We start from the raw sequence: 22269 nt of genomic DNA, 5'->3' as shown, positions 1-22269 counted from the left end.
ACAGTTTAAGAGTTTTTAGACCTTGAAGCCCAAATCTATTTTTCAGACAGTAAAATTTCGAGATTCGAGCTTTAAACCTGCTAAATATCATCATAGGCTTTGCTTGGCATGAAGATGAGGAATGATGAAAAATTTGTTAATCAAATGGTTAAGATTCAAAGTAAGAAAGTGGTTATGAATCTTAACAGTTTAATAAACAATTTTTTTAATCTTTATTTTCATTCTTCATACCAAGTAAAGCCTTAAAAGACCCATGATCTAACAGAGCAAGCTCTGAATTTTGCCCAATGTCAATTAAGCTGGAGTTCATATTCAAACAGAACAAATAAAATGAAATGAATAGGCATCAATGGAAAATGATAATATTCTAAATCAGAGATTTTAATCTCATCTTTTATCCATTGAAAGTCAGCAATTACGGTTTTTGAAAACTTCAAAGAAAATTCAAAAGATGAAAAATGTAAATTACATAATGCAAAGCAACATTCAACAGATTACAGTAGTATAAGTATCCGAACCAACCTCTTGATCTCCTTATACCATAAGTTCATCTTCAAGAAAGTTGTACTCAAAGATGAATTCAGTCTTGATTCTTTGACACCTGAAAAACATTACACAGTAAATGTCTATAATAAAAAGAATGAGATGTATTCAACACAAGTCTGAATAACAGATGAAATCAATGTAAACCAGAAAATGAAGTGCTTTAAATAATTGAAAAGCTACTGTAATTCCAAGCCAACTTACCATCCATGTTGGTGGTCATCATTTGCTATGTGGAAATCAAAGTAAACATAGGTTCCCTGTTCAAATTCATCAGTAGCGATTTTTGGCTCCTCATGCCGCTGAAACCATGTGTTGTATTTTCTATGGTATCTCCAAGATTGCTTCTTCAGCTCCTTTGCTGCTAGATATTGTTGGTAAGTGTTCTGCACAAAATTTGACACATTGGAGAACTCACCAACACATTGTATTAATTTATGCATGCAAACACGGCAAGTGAGAGAGAGAGAGAGAGAGAGAGAGAGAAAAAAAAACTTATTTACTTGTTGATAATAAAATGCAAAGAACAGTGTATCAGTGCCAGTGCCGTATCCATCAATGCTCAAGCGTTCCCAGAAGGCAGGATTGTTCACAATGGGTGCCTGAACTTGAGGGTAGCTAGCAGGGATTGCCGTAGGATGCTTCTGCAATATACAAGCAGCAAATCTTAACTATATGAATCTACACAATAGTTATCGTCTTTTTGAAAACAAAATATATCATTGGAAATTCCATACTGGAATGTAGTTCCTCGCTCGTTCTGAGTCTTTAGGTTGGGGAAGTTTGTAATATGCAGACTCAAGCATCTGCAAATTGTATAATTGATCATGCATTCCCCCAGAATTTGTTGAACCACTGAGGTTGTCACCAATGGCACCAAGATCGGAAACACTTCTCCGACCAATAACTCCGAGACCACTAGAAGATTGGTTGTATTGCAAGGGTTGTCCAGGAGAAAGATCAATATCCCGAATGTTTCGAGCAGGTTCTGTCAAAGATCCAGAATCTGCACCCTGCACAAAGAAGCATTTATAAAACCACTTAAGTTATCCTGATCTCTGACGTTTTTCATTCCATCTAGCAAACAATGTATTTTTTAAACCAAGAAAAACACATTATTATGCCCACATCTTTTGTCTATCCAGTCAAGCCCATGAACAAGTAGTTTTAGAAACTAAGCACATATATAGTGGAAAACTTAAGACGGATTACCAAATTAAAGCGTAAAAAGTTAATTATGATTATAGTATAAGATTGAACATGTTTACAAATACAGCCCCAAGCCTGACTATAATGTGCATAATACATAAACAAGATTAGTAAGTATTTTACATACAGGAGAATCAATTGCATATGGAGCTTTCGAATCATCTTCATTCATGAGATTTTTGGCAAGCCCAGAAGTCGGAATAGCTTCAGAACTTGAACCATCAGATAAATTCTGCAATTGTTGTTCCTCAACTTTTGCAATGCCAACATCTGAACATATATTAAGCTCTTAATTAAGTATTATATATATATATATCTGAGTGATTAAAGCACCATTATATTTTTTCCATAACAACTTAAATAGCAGCCCACAGTCACTGTGCATAAACCACTATGATAACAGGTTTTCTGACAATAACCTTCTATATTCCAACATGTATGAAGAAAGATTGCACCAATTGTTCTAGAAACTATTATCAGAAATGAAATAGATTTACTGTGAAACAAAACATGACGTGGTAGAGAGAGACCAAAATAGTTCCTCCGTGCATGCACTCATAACATTAAATGATATGATATCCTTCAGAAATCCCTCAAAAAGACCTCACCTATAAAAAAGAATTAAGGTCCAAAAGAAATTCAAACAAATTGAATCTTACCAGCATCATTTGGAACATTCGTCACCAATGCCTGCTGATTAGACTGCTGGTGGATGGACTTTGGTTGCTGCTGTAAGCTGGGAGAAATAACACTATTAAGACCAGGTGTTTGGCCACCGAGTCCAACACCGGATTGGATAGAGAATGATGAACTTTGAGAATTGAGCTGCCAATATATGAGCATAAAAGATTATTTACCATTTCTTTCATGAAAGAAACTAATCTCAGTTTCCACCAAAGGGCAGTACATAGATACAACATACATATGAAATATGAAATGAAAACAAAAATCTAGATTTGTGTTAAACTTTGTTCGTAAGAAATTTAACAGCATGGAGCAGGCAAAAGAACAGAAAGAATCCATCTATGAATGAGCACCTGCTGCATGAGAGGGCTTTGTTGTGGTGCAGAAAATTGATTATGATTTCCTCCGGCAAGAGCAGGCATGTTGCCAAGCAGGTTGCTATGACCTTGCTGCACTTGCTGGAACCGTTGCAAAAACTTTTCCCTTATATCAGGAGCTATCTCAGTTCTTCCACGAAACTGACCCTGAAATAGATACATTAGCTACAATACCAAACCTAACACATATGACACGGATATAAATTGATAACAAAGTAGCATACCAGCTCATTTTGATTCTGAAATGAACTTCCAGGCCTCCACTGCATGCCCGAAACCATTGAAGGGGAAAAGGCTCTGCCAGGTAATCCAGCAGACTCAATAGGATTACCAGAATCAGCAGATGAACTTCCATCATTAGCCTTGGCTGCATGAGGCAAGATCATTCTATTACTAATAGGTGATGCCAGAGATTGCCCCATGCTACTATTTCCAAGTCTCTCATCAACCCCCAAAATATTTCTTTTGGACATGTCAGAGGCTGAAGAGACAACACCAAGGCCTAAATTGCCAGAAGTCACACTTCCAGACAAAAGGGGGGTACTAGATGAAAGCTGACTGGATAGACCTCCTCTACTAATGCCTCGTACTCCAGTTTCAACAAGGGATGGAGACGGCCTACGTCCAGGGAAGTTTGTTATATCTTCTTCCTTTGTAGAATTAGACATATTTACAGGAGAAGAAGGATTGGTATGGGCAGTGCTTTCCAAGACACTTTGAGCAGAAATTGAATCTGGAAGAACTGAAGGAGTTGAAGCACCAGACAGACTCTGAGGTGGAAGATTCAGTGCAGGGGTTGCATGGCTCCCAGTTGGTGTTGCTGCAGCAGAAGAATTAATTACACTACTTTTTGAAGGTGGAGTCCTTGCCATATCAGAATTACTGTCCTGGGAAGCAGTATCTTCAACATGCTCTTGGGAGGAACTGCCCGGCTGATTAGATCAAAACAAGACCCAATCTTATATATCAAAACCATTCATCAAGCCATCAACTAATGATGAAACAACTTCTTTAGGAAACTTGACACATTTTTAAACATCTGACTGCAACATTAAATATAAAAAAACAAAGAAAAAGAGAAAACCTACAGGCATTTGAGATGTTGGCGCAGCCAAAGAAGTCTTCAAGATTGGAGCACCCTGCTATTAAGATTTTTTTCCAGGTTATTTTAATGAAAAAGGCAATTTCATGACTATACTGTAAAAATAATCACATGAATGCACACACGATAAAAGGCCTTATTTAAGTGCCAAACAGAACCGACAAGCCTTAATCCCAATATATTTGGGGTCGGCTACACTAACCAAGACATAAAAATTTACATCAAAACAAAGACTCGAATCCTCCTCCAATCATTTCGATCAACCCATCTATTTTGGTATCTCCTTCAACCTTCAACCCTTTGCCAGGTTAAAGTGCTACATCCTTGATCTACATCCTATGTGGCCAAACTACTGTGAAGTGCAGTGTAAACTAAGTTCTCAGGATTCACATCTCCCACGATCATGTTTACTATATGTTGTTTCTTGCTAGCCTAACATTTTGTACCATGTAGCAAACACATTTGAAAGTCATCCTATCACTTAAGCCAACCCATCCTTGATCTAATGGTTAACATCTCTATCCATATGCCCATCACTTTGAAATATTGACCCTCGGTACTTAACATACTCCGCTACTATATCAATATACCATCAGGTGCGATCACAAGTTCACAACTTGTTTATTTTTCTTTCTTTTACTAAATGTGTCAGTATTCAATGATCCTATCACCTTTGCTTCTAACATTAACAACCCACCATTAAACCAGTAGTTTAAAACTATACTTGCTTCATGTCTTTCTTATCTCTACCAACATACCACAATTTGAGCACCAGAAACCTATGGAATTAGCTTTCTTGATCGGAAGGCAGAAATGGTTTATGTGTCTCCTAATCATAGCCTTTGTAGCTCTACTTATTCCTTACCCAAATGAGGTTCTAGTTCTACAGTACAAGATGCTAAATAGAAGTCAAGGTTTTGGCCTTTCTTTCATTCCTTCCAACCGTTAGCCATTGTCCATTCATCACTACTCCCGGTATTGTTAATATACAACTTTCAGAAAACAATATACTAGTAAATAGCATGTCTTAGCAAGTAACATTGTCACGAGAAAACTGATCTGAATTGCAATTTAAGGCATGATACAAGAAATCAAAAAGACTTTACCTTGGAATGTGGGCCAATTACAACTAGATCTTCAAGAGCCTCCACCTTGTCTAGAGCTAATGAGCTGTAGAGCTCATCAACATCATTAAATTCATCGAAATCCTCCTAAGAAATAATTGGGAAAATATGTAAAAGTGAAAACCCACATAAATGACCAGCAAAGGGCATAAAAATGATGCACTTATAAAAGTAAAGTGAAAACAAATTAGTATAAAACATAAGGTAACATCAACAACCAAAAAAAACTGCAGCTTTTTTTTTAGGGGGGGATGAAACCTGATTACGTTCCACATAATCATCCAAGAAGTCTTTCACATCATTGACTTGCTCCGGACTCAATTCATCATTGTCCAATAGTCTCAAAATCAATTCTAACTTCATTATATGAGCTTTGTGTCGTGTAATTGATGTCTCCAAGTGTGTCTGAAGCCAAAAAAAAAAAAACAAAGAAAAAAAAATTATATCAAAACAAAGCATTAGACTTGCATTCATATTTTCCCTTTCAATTTTACCAGTCTAGGCGGTCTTGTCTTTCCTTTCTTCACAGACAGCCCCTCAATCTCAGCTTCAAAACTATCAATCTGGGATTCTAACTCTGAAACCTACTCAGGAAAAGAGTGCATTGTTACAAAATAGCTTCAAGATATAACTAAGTTCAAGTAATCTAATAATTACTACTAAACACAAAATATACAAAGAAAAGTTCAACAGTAGCGGAAGTTGAAAAAATGATATTTAGTTTATTCAAATAAAAAGGATAGTATGGCAAAGATATTATGAGAACAAATAAAGCTTGCACCATAAAGGAGTTGAAACCATTTCTACACGAGAAAGAAAAAGTGGTAGAAAGGGTTAAATCCATACCACATTGTTCAGCCAATCCCTTGTCTCTGATTTAGCCTTCTCCTTCGGATCCTGCAATGAAATAGACACATCAAAAATAATTCAAATAGAGCGGACAATTTTGTGACCTCATGCTACCAAAACATTAATTTCATTCAGTGAGGAAGCTTTCAAGATTTGAAGATTATTCAATAAGCATGGTAAGATGAAGCAAAACAGAGCTAACAAAGAAAAAAGGGAAAAAAGAAACCAACTATGTCTATTATTACTGTCAGCAGAAGGGGCCAACTTGATGTTTGACTAGGATGGTTGAATATCATAAAAGGAGAAAGAAGTTCCAAGTGCTCAACTAGACTAACTGGAGGTCTATATCCCAACTAGACCTAAAAGGTACCAATCAAATTTTATGTTTAGTTCAATAACATATAAAGTCTTGATATGACTGCAACGGTATAAACCATAAAGAAGATCTCATGTAGTGGAAAAAAGGCCCAGTTTGTGTCATCATCATCACTTATTCATATGTAATAGAAAAAAAACGGAGCCGTTCAGGAAGCTTACAGTCTTGGGTTGCTGGCCTAAGCCTTCTTTAGAGAATGCTTTTGTCTTAGTCTCCTTCTCGCATATCTTAAACCTTTCCATTTCTCGTTCAATTTGCTTCCGAGCATCCACCAGTGCCTGCTCATAAGAGGCACTAATCTATGTTGATAAACAACAGAAGCAAAGAGTAACAATAATCAGTTTCAAATCAATTAGACAAGTACATAATGAATGTAAGAATAAAGTTTTGATTATCAATAAAGGCAAAGGTGATTCAACAACACCACATACAGATTATGAGATTACAATAAGAAGGGCAATAAAAAATTACACAAAATTACCTAATGAAGCATAATAATTAAATAACCAATGCAAACAAATCATTTAAAAGAACTTAAAACTAGTAACTAACTTTCTTATCCTTGATCTCGCTCGATTGAATCCATGTCTTGATCTGATCCCTATACCTTTGCAGCTTCTTGATTTCCTTCTTCAAGTCAGCCTCAAATTTTTCCTTCTGATTTGCGTTATCGGTATCATAAACCTAAACCATACGATAAAAAGGAAAACCAAAAATCAACACTTGACAATCAATTTGCTCCACGGAAAACTAATTACTTGACAAAAATAAATTATTTACATTATTTAACACCTCTTTCTTCCTCTTTTATCAAGATAAATCTGAAAACAAATTGAATCATTAATAAAGAAAAAATACAAACAAATTCAATATATTTCCAAACACACTTCAAAAAGTAACGAGACAATAGTTAACAAATGTTAGCTTTAATTTCATAGGAACTACAGTTGACTACCATTGTTTAGAGTCTACTTTCCCGCAATCTCTCGGGAACCAAACAAGAAAAGAGAACAGAACAGAAAAAAGTGACTTATTTGAAATGATGAAATCCTAATGGTAAACCTTGTTCCAGATGCTATCGAACACATCGACACCTTCCTGGACTTTCTTGAGAACACGATCTATCTCTCCTTGTAGCTTGCGACTAGCTCCCATTTTTTGAATCGGGATGTTATCGTGTCGACTTAAAGAGAATTTATCATCCAAATGATAAAATCGTAAACCCTAGCCGAGACTGATTGCTCGATCGTTTCTAGTGAAATTTTGCGTTAGGTCGTGAGATTTGATATCGTTTCGCTCTTTTAGGGCATTTATTTATCGGATAAAATATACAAATAATCCCACAACTATAAAATATTATTTTATTAAATATTTCGATTATTAAAATTTATAAAATAATTCATTGATTATAGAGAGTTGGTTTGTTAAATTCCTCGACTATTAAAAGTTATAAAATTGTCATTGTATCTTAAATTTATCCTTTTTTATTAAAAAAAATTGAAGATAATCTGAGCTAAACTAACCTGTTGACTGAAATTTCAAAAAATGAAAATTTAAAGATGAAACTAACAAGTTCCCATCAGAAGTTGTTAAAACATTCATTAATCATTTTAGGTAAACTAAATCAGTGTTATAAAAAATTAGGATAAATTACATTAATTATAAGATCATTGGATTATTATTGATACAGTAAGATTTTTTTATCATTTTATAATATTTTATTAATTATTCAAAATCTGTTGTTTGATCGATCCGACGATGCAAAAAGTTAAGACATGAACCTTTTGTGCTTGATCTATATATTGCATCTCTGATTTGTTTTCATTGTCCAACAATGCAGTTTTTACTATTTTTTTCTTCTCTCACGTTTGTGTTTTCTTGTTGTATTCAGTTCGGTTTTTTAATAAAATATGAATTGAACGGTATTTTTTGAGTTTCTAAAATTTAAAACCAAAATCGAATGGTATTAAAATCACAATTTATGATTTGATTTTACAGTTTTAACTGAAAACTCAACATTTAAATAAAGCAAATTTAAAGCTTAAATCGAATACAATATATAAATTTAAATTCATAAAAAATACTATTAGTTTTAAAATTTTATTTATTTAATTTTTCATATAATAAATTCAAAATTAATTTGTTTTGGATAATTTTTTTCTAATTGGGTTGATTTGGAAGTTGGAACAAAAGGTGAAAAAACCGAAACTGAATCGAATTGTAAAATTATATTTTAAACTGAACTGTTAAATGAAATACCCGAACCCAACCACATAACTGGGCTCGGATTAATTTTCGGTTTTCTCAATTTTATTAATCAACCCTACTTGTCGGTATTAATTTGTAGTCCAATTCTTTTTGTATAATCTTTTATACAATGTCTTTGTATTGATTATCGTTTTTATTTTATTAATAAATGTTTATTCCTAAGAATTTATTAAGTGATTTAAAAGGTAAAATGAAAATGTTATTCTTTTTAGAAGTTATGGGCTTGAACAACTATATCTGTAAAATGCAACGTTATCAATTGTTTAAGAAAGTTTTGAACATATATTAATTTATAATAATTCAGATTATTCAAAAAAATGTCTCTTCTTAAGAAAACAAGTTTAATCTAATATTTTTTTTTTTAAAAAAAGATTAATTTAATACATTAAAATTAACTTACTTTATAATATATGTGAAACACTAATTTATAAGGTTTTATTCATCGGCGTATATTGACGCTTCTCAAAATTTAACTATTCAAATATACTAATTAAAAATATTTTTTAAGAATTCAGTGATAAAAGAGAATGTTTTCCTTAAATATCTTAAATTCGAACAGTTGCATCAACAAAGTATATTATCAATTGGTCAAAAAAATTAAACAGATATTACTTTGTAATGACCGCGTACCACTAAAAAAAAATCTTAAATCTTAGATGTTCGGATAGAGAAAAACAAAAAACAAAACAAAATTGCATCGTGTTGTTGAAAATATATAGTGGCGGATCTAACCTAACTCGGTTGTAACCCAATATTAAAAATGGGGAAGAACGATGCTTTTGTTTGGAGATTTTTTGGTGGCAAAGGATGGAATATGGAATACGTCCCATAATTTGTCTGCTACACCAGGTTTGGTACTAATTTGTTCAACTTCTATTTTTCTTCATAACATATTTGGACGCGAGTATAAAAATACACTTCTTTAAATCTATAAAATAAATTAAAGATTATTTGGACACAGATAATGGTGGATTAACCATAGTTGATTCCCTACGAAACAGTTAACCTGGCACTTTAAGTTCAATAATCTCTGATAGTAGCTTTTACAATGTTGTTCGAGGCTGAGCCACTATTTTTCCTCTTGCAGTCTCTTCGGTTTCAATGGTTTTGGTTCTGATGGATTTTTCCATTGGACATGATGCAAAATTCTTCAAGGCCGATACTGTACATGCAACGATTTGATATATTCATTCTCCTCGGACCCCGTCAAGGCCGATACTGTACATGCAACGATCAGATTCCATGACTTCTTTTTCGCGTGTTTGGATTCGGACAACTCCCTATGTTTTCTCTTCTTCACATCTATCGACCTTTCAAAAAATTTCCGTTTCTACAAATACATATCCTTCGATTTGAATGAAGACACTTGCACGAATGACCGCCGAAACTCGTTGCGTAGGTCGATTTGGCGGCAGAAAAGTCTCGACTCACTTTGATCACCGTAACCGGTATTTACATGGAACTGACACTATACATATATGTTGCCAATGTACAGTACTTTAAAAGGACTTTGAAGACCTATTTCCTTTCAGCTTTATGTCGAACAAGATTGAAAAAAACCCAAATTCAGCTTACCGTCAACATGACCATAGTCCCTCGATGCCTCAACAACTATTACACTGCTACTGCTTTGTGTGTATTTATAGACACAAAGCTGCTTGACGATGATGGCGGATTTCGTAACGTGCCATTCATCGGTGTTATCGTTGATATTGTTAGACGTGATTGGCTTTTGCCTTCCATCGGCAACCTGATCAGTGGTTGTATAGCTACCGTTGTATGTGTAGCCACCATACGCAGCCATTGCCTAGCTTAAGGTTTGCTCTTTCTTTCTCTTTTAAACTACTGGGATGTTTCCTTATCAAAAATGTTGAGATGGAAGCTCTCTTTATATAGAAAATTTCATATAAACAATAGAAATTGTTCCCTTTTTAACTTTATAGTGATAAAAAATTCCATTTCAAAGTCTTCGACCTATTATATACAGAGTCGCGTATTCTTATTTTTTTTTTTTAAATTAAATATCTAAAAGATCATGTTCTCCTATTCATTTTTAATCATATCTCAAATATTAATGTTAAACATATGACATAAAATTCATCATTTAATTCAATTGAGCACTTTGAGAATTGAGATTCCCAAGTTCTGAGAAAATTGCTTGAAGAATCATATTCTTTTGATTTTTTTTTTTGGATAATGACATCCATTGACGGATGTAAATAGTGTTTGGGTAGGTCGGCATTCATTTTGAAATCTGAAATTTTCATGTTAGTTATTCATTTTACTGATAATGTCTATTCTGAAATTTTATTTATGGTTACTCTGTATAAAAATTTCTATTACCAATATATATACTTATCATCAAAAATATTTTTAGATCTGCAGTGATGATATCCATTAGCTGCATGAAATATGCAATCTCTTGGTATCACAATATCAGTATGTCAAACAAAGCGCATAATACAGTTTACAATCTTGAAGAAAAAGAAGAGAACCAGCAATTTGATGTGAATTGTCACAATCTCATTAATTTACCCAGTAGACTTGATAATTTAGAACCAGAATAAATGGATGAAAAGTTGAAAACTACCGCCACAAAGAAGAAAAGAGAACATTCAAGTAGTTTATCAAATTTAAAAGCATGCTTTACTACTTTTTAGCTCAATAGATACCCCATAGATAACAAGAGGATAACAATTCAAACAAGTTGATTGTTTTCAACAAAATTACATGAATAACGCGATGGAAAAATTTTTGTTCATATAAGATGTATCAAAAACTATTTTTTTAATTAGGGTGATTGGTACAATAATCGAGAAAATTGATAGAACTCCATGATGATTTTTTGAATTAGGGTGATTGGTATAATAATCCAGACAACTTTAATAATCATCTTAATTGAAAACAATTTCCGCTACATTTTATATGGGCAAATTGCATTCACCACAATATTCAAGAATTTTTACCGGTACCCAATGAGTACACAGGCTCAACAGAGCAGTCACAGACAAATGAAACAAACACAGTGTTAAATTGACAAAATTATAGGTGAAGCATCAAATTACTCGCATGCTTTCTGTAAACAACTAACCAGCCTCCCCAACAATCCTTGAAATATAGATAAATAATAAGCTGCCACTCACCTGCTCCCACAGTCAACAAAATAACCTGCCCTGGATCACTCTTATATAATTATTAATATAATGCAGCTTTAATTAATTTAATTTCTCCGGTTATTAATAAATATATTCTATCACCTTAACAAGTTGTTGAAGATGGAAATTGACATGTCAAAGATAACTCTTCGCCCATTCAAGCTAGAAGACGCCGATGACTTCCTCTTATTCGCAGGCGACGATCAGTTCACCGAGAACCTGAGGTGGAAAACACTGGCTTCAAAGCAAGAAGCTTTGGATCACATCAAGGATGTGTGTATTCCCCATCCATGGCGTCGATCAATATGCATCGACGATCGTTCGATCGGGTTCGTTTCTATATTTCCATTCTCCGGCGATGAAGACAAACATAAGGCCAATTTTGGATATGGCGTTGCGGTCAAGTATTGGGGACATGGGATTGCGACGAAAGCAGCGAAACTGGCAGTGTCTCGATTCTTTCTTGATTTCCCAGAAGTGGTAAGGCTTGAAGCATATGTGGACGTGGAGAATTTGGGTTCTCAAAAGGTTGTTGAGAAGGCAGGGTTTCAAAAGGAAGGGTTGTTAAGGAAATATGCATTTATTAAAGGCAAATCAAGAGATTTGGTTTTATATAGTTTTTGTCCACTGATTTTCCTGTTGCTGCAGGCGAAGGTTGTCATAGTTAAGCCGTGAGAGCTTCTCTATGAAAAGATCGTAGGACTTAATAATTTCATGTAGATTCCCTCGTATGTTTTGATGTCCAATAAATGTATTGTTTTTGTACTAGTTTATAATATAGTGTTCGTGTTAATTTTGATGCTTGTGGTAAAACAAAATTCAAATAAGGGAAAAATATAAGAAAAATTGTTCATATACATATTATATAAAAATTGTTCGAATATTACTGGACATATTTGAATGACCCAAAATCATAACATCTGAAATCTAAATTTTAAAGCTAAACCATAAATCCTTCAATATCACCCCAAACCCTAACTTTAAATAAAGATAAAAACGGATAGCATCAATATAATCTCACTTATGAAATATTTTTTCCATGCTAAAATTTACTCATAAATGACAACTTTCCCTTTGTTTTTATAGACCTTCTTAATATACATTGCAAAAGATATTTTTTGTACAAAACTGCCGTATTTTTTTCCCCTGGCAGCAGAACAGCAATATATATAAACACAAACAAGCTTTTTCCTTTCCTTATCTTTTTCTCCTTTTTTTTTTAAAATGAAAAATTAAAATACATTACCCACATTTAAGGTAAAGAAACAGAATATTTCTTTTTCACAATTGAGGAGCTTGTAAATTTCCGTTTCAGGGTGTAGAATTTACTGAAATCTCGTGTCAGAGGTGAGCTTGACTGGTCTTGATGCGACGGAATAACGAACCGCTGCAGTGGCTTCATAGCAACCGCGAGTTCCGCAAATGAAGGGCGAAAATTTGGATAGCTGGAAACAATGGGGTAATAAATTAGACTAGATATCTAAAATGATATAACTAAAAACTGTAGAATTCCAAATTTGTGCTTTACTAACGTCTGCCAGCATTCCCAAATTATCCTTGCAACCAAAGGATCGAGTTCCTTGGGAATGTCGAGCCCACGGTTCTGGAAACCAACAGCACCAACAACTTGCATTGGTCCAAGGCAATCTGTGAACAGCAAGTTCCCAAAGAATGACTCCAAAGCTATAAACGTCGCATCTTTACATACAACAAAATAAGCATGTGAGTTTTAAGCTTTGGTTATTTTACCAATTCAGCAGGCAGCGTCAAAACCCATGAGTTTCTGCCAGCAAAATGCAGCCACTTTTAACCATAGTCATCGATAACAGTGAGTTGCAATTAGAAAAACATTTCTGCATAGATACTAGAGTCTAGACATTAATGCAAATATGCAATTAGATGAAGGTGGCAACGATAACTTTTGCAATGAGTTCTGAACTGCTAGAAAAATAAGTAATTTAAACGCCAAGGAAAATTAAGCAACCAGAGTGGAATATAAGTAGAATGCGCAATCTTATAATCTAAGAGATTGAAGATAAATAACTCACTCCTCATTTGAGGGCTCATTGCGAAGTACTTCATGTGCCATCCACTCAGGCTTAAACATAAGACGGTACTAATCAGATACGTCCAGAAAATATCTAAATATTTAGAATTTATGAAATATTTTGACATAGGCTATTGATTTTGATGATAAAAAGGTATTATGCTTCAATCGCGACAACCCAAAATCACAGACCTGCATGGTTGAGTTTCAGGATTGATCAGAAGGTGCATTGCAAAAATTTCAGTCTCATTCTTCAATTCTTATTTGTTTCCTTAGAATGAAATTAAAAAAGGTACATTTAAAAGTGCAGAAGTTAGAAACATTTAGAAGCAAAGTATCCAAATACATTGAAAATCATTTACCTTCACACTCCAGTTTTTATCAACTAAAAGATTAGGAGACTTTAAATCATGGTGCACAATGGTTGGTGTGCTGGTGTGTAGGCAATTCATGCCTCTCGCCTGCAAAATGAAAGCAAATTTGACATTTTATGTGGTTGTCACATTCTTCACAAAAGAATTGCAGAAGCAATCAATTCCATACCACATCAAGAGCCATCTTAATTCTACGCTTCTCATCAATTTGAGAATGAGGGCGATGAAGAACCTGAAATAAGCTTCCCTGAAATGCCAAAAAAGCATTTGCACGATTTAGAACATCAAAGATTATCTGCAAGGAAACATGAACAAATGTGCATGTTGACAACTGCCAACCTGAAGCATTACTTTGCATAATTCAATAAGAAGACAATATGACAATATGCTGGCACAAATGCTTACCTTGGAAGAAACTCGGTAATACTAATTATTGATGGCGCAGTCTACGCATTATTCGCACCTTAAATTAAAGAGAAAAACAAAACTCAGGATCAGTGATCATTTAACTGCCATGATCTTAGGCATATGGATGTTTGTCTGAAGTTATTTAAATGAAAGAAAGAACAAGCAAAATATCAGAAAGAACATTTTTCTATCACTTCGATACAGAAATAAAAGCTTAAAAAGTTGCTTACTTATCTTTTGAACTCATCCAAGTCCTGTAATTCAATAACCATTACCACCCACAAATAGAAACTATTTTTTTTCTTTTTTCTTTTGAAAGAACTCTTAACAGATTAGTGCAAATATCATTTAAAAAGGTAGATTCGTAGCTAAGTTTAAAACAGGGCCAATAGTTCTCACCATGATGCCTTTGGCAAACAATTACATGGATAGCTCAAAACCTATTTCCTTTATGCTAAATAGAGACAGCACAAAGTCACATACAAGATAAAACTGTGATAAAGGGTATAAGCTAACCGTGCCATTCCAGTCAGCATGATAGACCTCACCATAGGAACCTGCTCACAAGAAAATAAAATTTAATAAGAATTAGAGAACTTCCCAAGAAAAGGTAAAAGTTCTTGCAAAGCAAGCATCAGAATACCTCACTGAATTTAAACTCTTAAGGTTTTCATGATGAATAACAGGAGTTCTTGAATATAAAACAAAATAATAATTCAAAATCACAGACGCAAAGTATGGCTAACAGAGTAAAAAAAAATTGTTTATAGGAGAAAAATTACCTTTGCTAACTAGATAAATTCCATATGAAATGAACTTCAATGAGCCATATTCCTTACCTAGTCCAATTCTTTCACCAATATCCAAGTCTTCCCAAGGAATTTCACATTTGCCCACATCTGCATCATCAAATAGTAGATCAACCCTGCTTGTACCACAATCAACTGACGAGCTAAGAATTTCCGGATCCTTTAGTTCGAGATTATTCGCCATATATCTATCCTCGGTGTACTTTCTATTATTGAAGAAATCAGTGTCATTATCTTTCTCTTTAGCCAAATCCTCGCTGCTATTTTGTAAATCATGCCCATTCCTCTTGAGATTACCTCCCTTAAATTTAATGCTTGCATCCTCGGCCAGTTTCAAGCTATTGAACTGACTGGCAGAGGATGCCAAAGATAAGCTAGTATCAGCCAAAGATAAGCTAGTATCAGCCAGAGAATTCCTGATTTTATTATCTCCGCCTGATACATCAAAACCAACATGTGACTTAAAACCATGAGGATGGACCTTTTCAGGATTGGAAGCGCTAGTTGAAGATGACGATGAGTGATTAAAATCATTAGGTTCAAGATTGGTTTTTGGAAAGAGACCCTGCATATAACCATACTCCTTTTTCTGAGGAACCTCGTTATAAGCAGGTTGATTCTTCCCATCAACTACATTATTTCTCTGTCTCTGAAGCTCAACAATTTTGGTTTCGGTAGGTGGTCAGTTCAGCTGGGATGTTTTTCCTCTCCCTTTAATCTGGAATGGATTAAGATCAGCAAAAGATTTTTTGGGTCATCTTGACTACTCTGACCATAAGGCACTACATTGACATTCATCCTCAGGCCATCACCAACTACATTGCCACCACGAGCACCCTTATAAACTGAAGATCCAATGGCAGTAGATGGGAGATGATCCAACTGATTACAGGTCTGTTAGATAATCTGGAAGAACCAAAACCAGAATCACCACTTGGACCAGATAATGAAGACAATGATTCTGCCCTTCCAGAATTCAACCCATTATTGAAGGGCAGACTTCTATTGATCAGAGTATGTTGACTACTGCCTTCACCGTTTAGTGGCTTCACTTTAGAATACTCATCATCAGACAACTGAAGGGCTGGGATACTGCTAATTACCGGATTGTGTGGCTTAAAAGTTGTATCTTTTGCACTTAAAATGTCAGCAGGTATAAGTGTACCAGGAGCTGTCATTAGATCACCAAAAATTCCCTGAGATATAAAAACAGAAGATTAGACCTAAATAAATGTAAAGAGTAAGTAAAGAAAAAAGCACAAGCTATAACCAAAAATTCAGATTCGATCATGTAGGCAACCATAGTCCATGACTCTCTGATGCCAACATCCACTAATGGATAACCAACTCTACCTTGTCTTTATGCCTTGAAATAACTCTCATTGATAACCCAAGAGAAGAACATAACATGCCCAAGAATAGTCCTTTCATGGCTGTAAGGATGGTAAAAACTCAAGTATCTCCGGTACCCTCTCAAACCAATTGATTTCAGAAATAAGTTTACACTTTCTTCACTAGCCTTTTTCCTTTCGTTAGTCCAAATGGGGGTCGCGGTTGAACTTCAATACAAATAAAAAATCTCCAAATGGGTAGCAGATTCTTCTTCCTCGCAAAACCCTTATTTAACTCTAAATTCCCAAATCCACATTCCTTCTCTACCTCTTTCCTCATAACCAAACTCTCAAGGAAACATAACCCAAACTCGACATTCCCAGTACCAAATTCGTCACACCTGACCCCTACAAAACCCCCACTTCGAATCGCTCCTCATCCGTGACACCAAATTCTGACTCCTCGCCAAAACCCATTTAGCGCAATTCAGCAGTAGCAGTCGCCAAAAGGGGCTCTCTGCTTCATGCTGAAGCATTAATCCCACAGCGATGCAGTACGCGAAAGGAGAACAAGCGTGGTGTTATAAATAAGAAGCAACTAGCACCATTACAACATACTTACCTGGGCGGGGTCAATGGTTGATCAACAAGGCCCATGGCCTAGGTAAGCGACTTCCATTGCACTTGGGAGGGGCGCTTGCCTAAGATCTCCTCAAAGTAGGAGAACCTACGTCATAATTTGTGGTAGTGGGGTCTGCGTTCGCGCGGCCTCTGTCCAATTTCAGTATAAAGTTCTATACTCTTAGTCTGTTATTATCATTTGTGTTAATATGAGGTATTTGAATTTGATATTCGTTTCATCGGTTTGATGATCGAACTTGCATTTGTTGTCTACAAAGAGGGTAATTTAACAGTCATTTTGATGGATTTAATTGTGTCTGTAGTTCACATGATTAGTTTACCGACTGAAGTTGCTAAGATTTTTTGTCAAACCTGAAACACAGAGTACCTACTTCAGTTTTCATCTTCACAAATAGTACAAGTTTCAATTCGAACTGCACTCTATTACTCCATCTTCTCAAAGGTACTTTGTCTAATTCTGCACGGCTAGCCAGAGCTAAACTACCGAGAAACTTGGGGCTGATAAGACGAATCTTACTTGATTCATGTGTGTAGAAAGTAGTTTTCTGATAAATTACGATATCATTAAATATGTTTTGTTTTGTTTAATCTTGCAACAAACAGAGGCTCCAATACCATTACCAGATGGTGGATATCACCTTGCTATAATCTATAGAAAATCTAACACGGCAAAGCTACCTTATTATTTTAGTGTTTCCTGATAACCCGAGAAAAAGAGAAGCATCCATTGGAAACTTTGGCACGCTGTTTGAAAACCAAGTTAAGGAAGACCACCTGTTTGGCTTCACAATTCAAATATTAGGATAACCTTAATGGATTCTTTGAAGATATTTTAGGTTTAATTAAGGATTTACCTTGAAATCCAAGTGAATATAGGCAAATCATGGAATCGCCTGTGAAGGGAAAAACCATTAGTAGTTTGAATAAAGAGCGATTTTATGCTGAAGTAATATCCCACATTGGGGAAGTAGGATCACTTATTTGGCATTATAAATAAAAGGTAGCTACCTCATTTCAACATACTTACCTGGACGGGGTCAATGGACGATCATCAAGGTTTATGACCTAGGTAAGCGACTTCCATTGCACTTGGAGGGGCGTTTGTCTAGGTCTCCCACTGTGGGAGAGCCTACGTCATAATTTGTAGTAGTGGGGGCCTGCGTTCGCGCGGCCTCCTTCCGATATGAGACGTAATTTTTCCTCCTTGTTTCCTTTGTATTGCCTGGGTTTAGTTTCTTACGTAGGACTTTTTTTTAGTTCTTGAAATATCTAATCATAATCCAATCTATAATTATGGGCTGGAAAGTGTATGCAATGGAAACACGACATTTTATTTATATCAAAAAATGCATTGAAACATGATTGTTGTTTTGTTTAATCTCACAACAGACTAGTTATTTTATCAAATATTACACTAGACTAGTTATTTCATCAAATATTACACTAGACTAGTTATTTCGACAATCCATCCATATGAAAGATTGACATGCCGCTCGACAACTAATTTCTGACATCTTGATGCTTGGATTTGGTACATTTCAAGGCTCGAAAACCATGTTCTCCGCTTCACGTTTCACAGACTCGAACAGCACAGTAGAGAGATAACGCTCTCCGAAGCTAGGGAAGACCACCTGTTTATGTTCGAAATGTAAAAGATTAGGACAGCTTTAGTTTTGTGGTACCAGAAATAGGAATGTATCTTCTCAAGTCATCATTTCGTGTTATTGGTATTGCCTTCAATGGCATGCTTAGACAAAATAATGCAGGATTGACTTCAAAAATAAACAAATAAAGACTTACAACAATGAGTTTCCCAGCGTTCTCTGGCTTCTTGGCTATCTTAATTGCAGCAGCAGCAGCAGCACCAGACGATATACCGACCTGTAATGTGTTCCGAACAATTATCAATTACGGACACCACAGAACGAGTCCGAAGAAACTTGTGAATTCAGTTTACGGGTTAATAAGTAGGTTTAAGTCTATTGATTTCCTTATCAAGTTATATCACTTAAAGTGAAGGAACTTACCAACAATCCTTCTTTCAAAGCAAGTTGCTTTGCAGTTTCAATAGCTTCTTCACTCGATATCTGCAGTCATACAAGTAACAAACATTACAACAAAAACAATAGCCTACGTGCGTGGAAGAAAAGCTACAAACGGAGACAACCTATGCTCATAAATGTCAAATAGGTCATATTTCCTTCCTATAGTCCTCTAAAATATATATATAAATCCTAGTAGGAGAATCTATGCTATTCCAACTCTTCATTTTGTTGAAGTAATAGTGTCCGACACATATTTGGACATAGACATGCAAATATGACCTTCAAAGGATTGTCCAAATAACAGAGCAACATAGTGTGGAAGTAACAAAAACCGTTAATTAATTATGGCATCGGAAAAAATGCAAGCTAATTTGCATGCCCTATATAACAACATATAATATGTATTGATCCTAGATGATAAGAAAGCAGGTTGTAAATTATGGTATAGGAAAAATGCAAGTTCTTTACACTTCCACATAAAATAGCATTTATATCCCACACTGACCGAAACATAATCAATGAATAAGTACAACGAGACTTACTTGAACAATGTCATCAAGTAAATTGACATCTAAGACGCCAGGAATGAAGCCAGCACCAATTCCCTGGATCTTGTGCGGACCTTGAACATTAAAAATGCCGCAATTAATCAATAGGTAGAACTTTGTTATAAAATTCTACATTAGCATAAGGAACAAAAGGAAACAAGTTTCAGTTAACAATGCCAGATCTAAGAGACTAAAGGCAATATAGCATGCTGGTTATTACAGGAAAATACAAGGAAATCCTGAAAAATATACGCGTGACGACACTCACACCCGAGTCAGAATAACATAGATCCTATCTACTCAACTAGATGTTATAGATTGTAGAAAAGATGGAAAACGTTACAAAGAACAATGTGAAAAGGAAGCACTGTAACATTATGACTTACCGGGTTTCCCTCCGGAAAGCACTGCACTTTCAACTGGTTCCACACCAACGACCTGAACAAAAAGGATAAGGGGCAATATAAGCAATACATTAGGACACTTGTGCATAAACGTTATTACTAATTGAAGTCAAAATTTATTCCCCGTAATTGAGCATTGGAAATCTAACCTTAATGTCAGGATTCCGCTCTTTGAGATACTTCCCTGCTCCAGTTACAGTGCCTCCTGTCCCAATACCCGAGACAAGAATATCTATCTTCCCTCCAGTGCCTTTCCATATCTCTGGTCCTGTTGTCTCATAATGTATCTAAATCAGGAAAGAAGAATCAGATCATAACACCCTCCTAGACTCCAACACCAAATATGCATGGAAAATGCTTCAAAATGATACCTTTGGGTTGGCAGGGTTTTCAAATTGCTGAAGAATGTAAGAATTATGCGTTTTTTGCATGAATTTCTTCAGCTTTCTGAACAGCCCCTTTCATACCCGTGCAGGATCTGTAAGAACTAGCTCAGCTCCAAAAGCTCGGAGGACCATTCTCCTTTCTAAACTCATTGAAGAAGGCATTGTAATTATGAGTCTGTAACTCTTAGCAGCTGCCATGAATGCCAATCCTATTCCGGTATACCACTGGTTGGCTCAATCAGGACACTCTTTAGCATATAGGAAAAAAAAGGAAACTATGTAGTTAAAGCTTCTCTGTTAAGTTTATTACTCAGAACTACACGGAATGATAACATTGAGACAGCCCTACTTTTTCAAATAAAAATGTTCAGATACAGAATTAAAAGGAACAAAAATAGAAGCTATGCTGCTCCAACTCTTCATTTTTCTAAGTACCCATGTCCAACACCTGTGCTCAATGCATATCCAGACATGGGTATGGGATACGATCCTCATTCCTTCAAGACTTTCCAAATATATGGAAATCTTGAAAAAAAAATGAACATCCGTGTCACAAATGTAACGGTGCTCGACAGTTGCACCCGAGTCGAGTAAAATAGCATAAAGGCCTGGGGACTCAACAGAAACGCTTTTTCAATTGACAACAACGCATAATTTCATCTTATGGCACAGAGACAATAGTATAATCTGAAGCTTTGAAGAGTTCTATGAAACCTATGTTATCCCCAATCTTAATTTTTATTGAAGATCCGTATCTGACACATTTACAGACATGGGTATGGGATATGACCCTCTAAATATATGAAAAATCTTGTATAAATTTGAACATACCCGAGACACATATTGCATTTAACACTTACACTAGACAAAGTAAACATAGATTGAAACTGCTATTTCAAGGAGGTTCATGGTGCAACAAGTTTGATTATCATTAGCATGTTTTAAACTAGAAATATCAAATGAATAAAACAATCACTCTATTTGGGTACGAAAAACTTAAAAAGCATTTTCCAGCAATAAGGCCTAACATCGTTATCATAAGAGACTAGAGAAGTCGATGCATAATTTTACTTGCAAAGGAAAGGTGATTAAACATTAACTTAAAATTTCCATTCCATAAATGTCTCGGATAGAAATATACAAATACCAACCTCGCCCGGTGTAATGAGACCCTTCCTCTGCATCCGCAATCATACTATATCCGATCCTGCAAAGAAAAGAAGGGTTTGCAACCCATCAAAGATTATAAACTCAGTCTACATGACTGAATGTGGTATAATAGAATCGTTAACGATAAAATCATGTTTGACATATCATCTGACACAACTTTGATTGAATTGCGAAGTGGAAATAGTTTATACCTGTCCTTGACACTGGAGCAGGGTTCCATTGCCTCCAACTTCGCAGCAATTGGGCGACACATCCTCGGCAATGTTGTTCAGATATACCAATGGCGTTCTACCAATCAACTTTTATACCAAAACCAAGAAATTTAACAAGGTTAGCAATAGTTTTCTTACATTAATCAAATATAAATTGCTGTAATTTATTAACAAAGATGATCATTGGCTTACTTCAGTGACATCTT

The 22269-nt window shown here is 35.2% G+C and overlaps 2 protein-coding genes, 2 non-coding genes and 2 pseudogenes across 6 annotated transcripts; 3 read left to right on the top strand and 3 right to left on the bottom strand.

The window, feature by feature from the left end:
* Positions 1–362: 362 nt before the first annotated feature.
* On the bottom strand, positions 363–7530 carry LOC120124366 (general negative regulator of transcription subunit 3-like). 3 transcript variants are annotated; one of them, XM_039143082.1, is made up of 17 exons: positions 7327–7422; positions 7045–7085; positions 6817–6948; positions 6426–6563; positions 5886–5936; positions 5534–5623; positions 5298–5444; positions 5022–5126; positions 3902–3952; positions 3038–3745; positions 2790–2960; positions 2412–2577; positions 1880–2022; positions 1281–1556; positions 1047–1187; positions 748–929; positions 363–601 (listed from the first exon to the last, which is right to left on the bottom strand). In XM_039143082.1, exons 4-17 carry the CDS (start codon positions 6504–6506, stop codon positions 535–537), a joined length of 2379 nt encoding a protein of 792 aa, XP_038999013.1. In that variant the 5' UTR covers positions 6507–6563; positions 6817–6948; positions 7045–7085; positions 7327–7422; the 3' UTR covers positions 363–534. The 3 variants fall into 3 exon arrangements, with proteins under 3 accessions (XP_038999013.1, XP_038999008.1, XP_038999000.1); XM_039143077.1 differs by lacking the exon at positions 7045–7085 and having other exon boundaries at positions 2790–2954; positions 7327–7530; XM_039143069.1 differs by lacking the exon at positions 7045–7085 and having other exon boundaries at positions 7327–7529.
* A 4251-nt stretch (positions 7531–11781) lies between these two features.
* LOC120124310 (putative [ribosomal protein S5]-alanine N-acetyltransferase) lies at positions 11782–12437 on the top strand. Its single transcript, XM_039143021.1, has one exon. It carries the CDS (start codon positions 11808–11810, stop codon positions 12360–12362), a length of 555 nt encoding a protein of 184 aa, XP_038998952.1. The 5' UTR covers positions 11782–11807; the 3' UTR covers positions 12363–12437.
* A 473-nt stretch (positions 12438–12910) lies between these two features.
* Positions 12911–17133, bottom strand: LOC120124302 (annotated as a pseudogene).
* Positions 17134–17270: 137 nt separating this feature from the next.
* LOC120124414 lies at positions 17271–17431 on the top strand. Its single transcript, XR_005516275.1, has one exon. It is a non-coding gene; the product is annotated as a U1 spliceosomal RNA (small nuclear RNA).
* Positions 17432–18317: 886 nt separating this feature from the next.
* LOC120124421 lies at positions 18318–18476 on the top strand. Its single transcript, XR_005516276.1, has one exon. It is a non-coding gene; the product is annotated as a U1 spliceosomal RNA (small nuclear RNA).
* A 132-nt stretch (positions 18477–18608) lies between these two features.
* Positions 18609–22269, bottom strand: LOC120124356 (annotated as a pseudogene).

Source organism: Hibiscus syriacus, unplaced genomic scaffold (assembly GCF_006381635.1).
Source record: "Hibiscus syriacus cultivar Baekdansim isolate YM2019G1 unplaced genomic scaffold, ASM638163v2 tig00001292_pilon, whole genome shotgun sequence".
Taxonomy (NCBI): Eukaryota; Viridiplantae; Streptophyta; class Magnoliopsida; order Malvales; family Malvaceae; genus Hibiscus; species Hibiscus syriacus.
This window is presented reverse-complemented; position numbering and strand designations above follow the sequence as displayed.

What these genes read in the sequence shown, in the direction of transcription:
- LOC120124366 (XM_039143069.1), bottom strand. Translation starts at nt 7,419, where the DNA reads ATGGGAGCTAGTCGCAAGCTACAAGGAGAGATAGATCGTGTTCTCAAG. An exon ending in TAGGCCAGCAACCCAAGACT is followed by an intron (nt 5,937 to 6,425) that starts GTAAGCTTCCTG and finishes ATTTCATTGCAG; the next exon opens with GATCCGAAGGAGAAGGCTAA. An exon ending in AAAGCCCTCTCATGCAGCAG is followed by an intron (nt 2,578 to 2,789) that starts GTGCTCATTCAT and finishes ATATATTGGCAG; the next exon opens with CTCAATTCTCAAAGTTCATC.
- LOC120124310 (XM_039143021.1), top strand. Translation starts at nt 11,808, where the DNA reads ATGGAAATTGACATGTCAAAGATAACTCTTCGCCCATTCAAGCTAGAA.